At 49.3% G+C, this 4423-nt stretch overlaps 1 protein-coding gene and 2 long non-coding RNA genes across 4 annotated transcripts in view; 1 reads left to right on the top strand and 2 right to left on the bottom strand.

The window, feature by feature from the left end:
- Positions 1 to 2197: 2197 nt before the first annotated feature.
- LOC103898795 lies at positions 2198 to 2965 on the bottom strand. The gene is made up of 4 exons (XR_657568.1): positions 2923 to 2965; positions 2774 to 2814; positions 2476 to 2532; positions 2198 to 2391 (listed from the first exon to the last, which is right to left on the bottom strand). It is a non-coding gene; the product is annotated as an uncharacterized LOC103898795 (long non-coding RNA).
- Positions 2966 to 3313: 348 nt separating this feature from the next.
- On the bottom strand, positions 3314 to 4152 carry LOC103898704. 2 transcript variants are annotated; one of them, XR_657564.2, is made up of 5 exons: positions 3985 to 4152; positions 3843 to 3878; positions 3691 to 3747; positions 3554 to 3617; positions 3314 to 3455 (listed from the first exon to the last, which is right to left on the bottom strand). It is a non-coding gene; the product is annotated as an uncharacterized LOC103898704 (long non-coding RNA). The 2 variants fall into 2 exon arrangements; XR_657563.2 differs by having other exon boundaries at positions 3554 to 3747.
- A 35-nt stretch (positions 4153 to 4187) lies between these two features.
- POLB (DNA polymerase beta) overlaps positions 4188 to 4423 on the top strand; it is a 15166-nt gene continuing 14930 nt past the window's right edge. The window contains exon 1 of the mRNA XM_009281971.2: positions 4188 to 4333. Coding sequence (XP_009280246.1) covers positions 4188 to 4333 — 146 coding nt within the window. The remainder of the gene's footprint in view (positions 4334 to 4423) is intronic.

Genomic DNA, 4423 nt, shown 5'->3' with positions numbered 1-4423 from the left:
TCAGAACCGACTCCTGGTCGTTTGGGGGCAGCAGCGAGCGCGCGGCGTGGGGGGGTGGGGGGATTAGAAATTTAAAAAAATAGGGACAGCAAACTGAAGGGGATGGAGAAAGAAAGTTGAAAAAGCAAGGGCACTAAGAAACAAAGCATAACTAGAGGAAAATAAAGACAGCAAATTGGATAAAAGTAGACAATTTTAAAAGCACTAGGGAGTAAGGAAATAAGAAATTAACAAATAGTAACTGCAAACTAAAACAGATGCAGAAAGAAAATCTAAAAAGCTACAGCACTAAGGAAAGACAAGAAATCATTTTAAGAAAACCATAAAGGGAATAAAAGTAGGCATAGAAAGAACATTTAAAAAGCAATAGGCATTAGGGAAATAAAGGAAAAAATACGAAATAGGGACAGCAAACTAAAATGGAGGCATAGAAAGAAAATTTTAAAAGCAACTGCACTAAGGAAAGGCAGTAAACAAAACATAACTACAGCAAAATAAAGACAGCGAATAGAATAAAAGCAGACAGAAAATTTTAAAAGTCACAGGGATTAAGTACATAAGAAAAAATTAAACAGTAGCAACAGCAAACCAAAATGGAGATGGAGAAAGAAAATTTAAAAAGTGAAGGGACTAAGAACAGAGAGGAAAAACATAAAATATAAGGTCAGCAAACTAAATAAATGAAGACATTGGAACAAAATTTAAAAAAAGTGATGAAGTAGAGGACAGGCGGGAAGAAATAAAAAACACAGACAGGGAACTGGATAAATGGAGACATAGGGAGAAAATTTAGAAAGCAACAGGGTACCGGCCATACAGGTAAGAAGTGAAATATCAGGAGAGGGAACCGGACAGACAGCCACAGGGAAAGGACACAGGAAGAGTGACAGGGTGCAGAGCAGAGGGAATCACTGAAAGCAGAGACAGGTGGCTTGGGTAGAGGGAGACCTGGAAATGCAATTTTCACAAGCAATGGGGAAGAAGGCAGCGTGGGAAGAATGAAATGATAGTGGGTAAGGAGCCAGAAAGGGAGAGGCACAGAAAGGAAACATAGAAGGTGACAGTGTGCAGCCACCAGAGGCACCGAGCTCCCGGCACCATGTGCTGGTGGTACGCTCTGTCGGGGATGGCTGGGAGGGATCCTTCCTTGCTGTGGGGACCGACCAGCCATTCCTTGCTGGAGGCAGCTGCCTGTGGAAGCCGCTTGGTTTCACTCCTCAGCCAGCTCCTGTAGGCAGGCATGCCCAGACAGCCCCCTCCCCAGATACAGCCCCTCGGCACAGCAGGGCCAGCCCCATCCTCAGCCTCACTGGCTGCACCTGGTGCTGCCCTGGCCCATCCCCACCCGCAGCCTTTTTAAACCCTTGGCCCAGCCCCATCCTCACCTCATGGATCCTACCTGGGCTGCCCCAGCCCACAGCTGGAGCACATTGGGAACAGGGGGCCATCACCCCAGCCCCACAGCACATCACATCACCCTCTCCCCTGGACCCAACTACAGTCTCTGACCCCAAGCCCAGCAGCTGGAAACACATGCAGGAGCACAAAGGAGGCAGCAAAGGTTTGTTCCTTCACACACATCAGAAATTCTGGCAGTGAGTTGGCTACAAGGCTCTGTGCCCAAAGGCAGCACAACAGAGGGAAAAGAGGGAAGAGGAAAGCAGGAGGAAGGACATAGGGAGGTAGGGAAGAGGTGTGGGACAGGGAGCCAGAAAACGGGCTACTGGGAACAAGAGAGGGATGGGGAACCACACGGGGTGTTGAGAGAGAGAAATGGAGCATAGCGAGGAAGAGGATGGGGAGATGGAGTAGAGAACCACAGGAACAGGGAGATGGAGCAATAAATAAGGAGGAGGGAAGCAGGGGAGAGAGATGGAAGGGACCAAGCAGGACAACAGGAACAGCAGGCTGTTGCACAGGACCAATTTTCTGATTTCCAGAAATAGAAGCAGAAGCTGATTCAGTCCAGTCTAAACATTGTGAACTAAACCAAACTGCCTGTAATAGATAGCTGTACTTTAGACACCACCTCAGAAACGGAGAAGTTACGCTGTTGTAAAAAATGGGGAAAACAAGGCATTCAGGCTGAGGGGGTTGAACAGCATTCTGCTGATGGTGGGAGGTTGGAAAGAAACAGTTAAGATTATTAGACTGTGCTTAGTGTTGCAAAGTGTGCTATTATTTTTATTTTTGAAGTCAGTAGAAAATAGTGTGACATTCATTTCTTGTGTGCTGTGTGAGTTCTCCTCAGCATTCCTATGCACCATCTTACCTTTGTGTCATGGCAGCTTTGCTTTTGTAGCTGAGAAATCCAGTTCTAACTGCACTTCCCCCCACCCCCATTGCTCACTTCAAATGCTCATCCAATTCCAAAGGTGGCCTGCGTGGCACCTGCAAAACCAAAGAGAAATGCTTAACTGAGCTGCCACATGATTCTCTGCTCTTAGTCACCTACGCGTCTGACAACCACGTCACCTTCTCAGACTGCTCATCAGTGTACAGCTTCTGCCCCTCCGAGTCTGTTTGCAGCACCTGCAAAAAACAAAGCAAAAGACACATGCTGAGATACTGCCTAAAACCGCAGCTTGCACGCCCCTGTTCCCATCTCCTGCTCCTTTACATTGGCCACTTGCCCGTCCAGCCTCTGCTGTTTACAGGTTGCCATGCTGAGGCTCGGATATCATGTGTAAAAAAACAAGGGATGCTTATAACTTCACCAACAACACAACACCTGAAAAATAACTGCTACTTCAGCCCACTAGTCATCGCTCACCTTGCCCAAGTTAGCTGCCATGCCGATATCCTGCTTCACACCTTCAAAATAAAAAAAAAGCTAAACCTGTAAGTTAGTCGTATAGCCACCAGCTGCATCTTCTCTCTGACACCATGCACCAACCCACCTTCTTACAGCACTCTGCTCACCTCTGCTCCATTGCCCTTTGGCGCATGGCTTGTCCCTCTGCATCTGCAAAAGCAACGTTGAACAAGTCACCCGGATGTGGAGCAATAGCTTAACAAATCTAGAGGTCTTGTTTCCATTTAGGAATACCATCTAGATTCCCTGCCTGGCACACACTTGTATTTTGCATAAAAGACCCTGGACCCTCTCTCTACCCAAACATGTCCTATCCTGAACTGTCCTCTCCACTATACTGAATTTAAAACTGTTCCCTGCCACTCCATGCAAAGATAGCATCAGACCCTCAACTTAGCTTTCAGAGGGCTGGGGGTCAGAATCCGTCCTGACAAAGACCGCCTAGGCTAACTAGGATGTTGCTGCAATCGCCCGGTTCCTCTTCATTATCTGCAAAGAGTGCCATCAGTCAGTTTCATGCCAGTCAACACTGATCTCTTCTGCAATGACAGCCTCCTCAAAAGCGCCATAACGTTCTCATCGCTTGTTCCCAGTGTAACACTGGATGTTGTGGCCACCGTCATCCGTGGCACCTAGAAAACTGAAGAGACAAAGTGACTGTTGTGCCTGTAAGTGGTCACCCGCTCACAAACAACTTGACAGCTCAAAAATAACTGCTGCTACAGTTTGGTGACGCACCTTGCCCAACATGCTCAGGGATGGACGCTCCACTATGCATGTGATTTCATAAGTTGTTTTGCGCCTTCAAAAACACAAGAGTGTCATATAAGCACCAACAATGGCACTGTTCCCTCCGTTGCTGCGTGCCAACCGACCTTCTTATGGCGCTCTGCTCGCCATCTCCCTTTGGTGTCCAGCTCCCTGCTATACCTCTGCAGCAACAAAATAAAACCAAGTCAACCAGATGCTGACAAATACCCTAACAAACAGTAAACCGTCCCCATTCTGACTTCTTCACTCCACTAACCTCGTTAATCTGTGCTTTGCGCTCCAATCTGCCACGCTGAGTCAGTTACATGAAGTTCAAGAAAAAGAAAAATAGTAATACTCGTAAGTATACAGCCGTCCCTCTTCTTTCCCCCACCCCAATAGCCACACCCCGGACTCACCCTTTCCCCCACCAGCCTAACACAGCTCCGCTCTCCTCCCGCGCCACGCCTCTGGGGTCAGGGGCTGCATAAGGTGCCCACTTGTACAGTTAGTCCATATCCGATGTCTTGGGAGCCGTAACCTTCGATGCCAGGCCCGCCTCGGGAAAGCGCAGGGAGGCACACAGATGTTATCTACTGCTTTCCAAAAGAGAGAGCCCGCCATGCGAAACGGACTAACAAACCCGCAGCGCCCCCGGCCCCTCGGCGCTCCCCCAGCCCCGCCCCCGCGAGCGGCCCGGGGGCGGGGGCGGCTGGCCAATTCCGAGCGCAACGTGACCCGGGCTATTCACGTGTACAACGCATACAGGTACCGCCTCCCGCTTCCCCGCCGGCGCCCCCGTCCCGGGGCCCAGCCCGCCGCCGCCGGCCGGGCTATTCACAAGTACAATACAGGTAC

The sequence above is a fragment of the Aptenodytes forsteri genome, unplaced genomic scaffold (assembly GCF_000699145.1).
Source record: "Aptenodytes forsteri isolate BGI_AS27 unplaced genomic scaffold, ASM69914v1 Scaffold298, whole genome shotgun sequence".
Taxonomy (NCBI): Eukaryota; Metazoa; Chordata; class Aves; order Sphenisciformes; family Spheniscidae; genus Aptenodytes; species Aptenodytes forsteri.
This window is presented reverse-complemented; position numbering and strand designations above follow the sequence as displayed.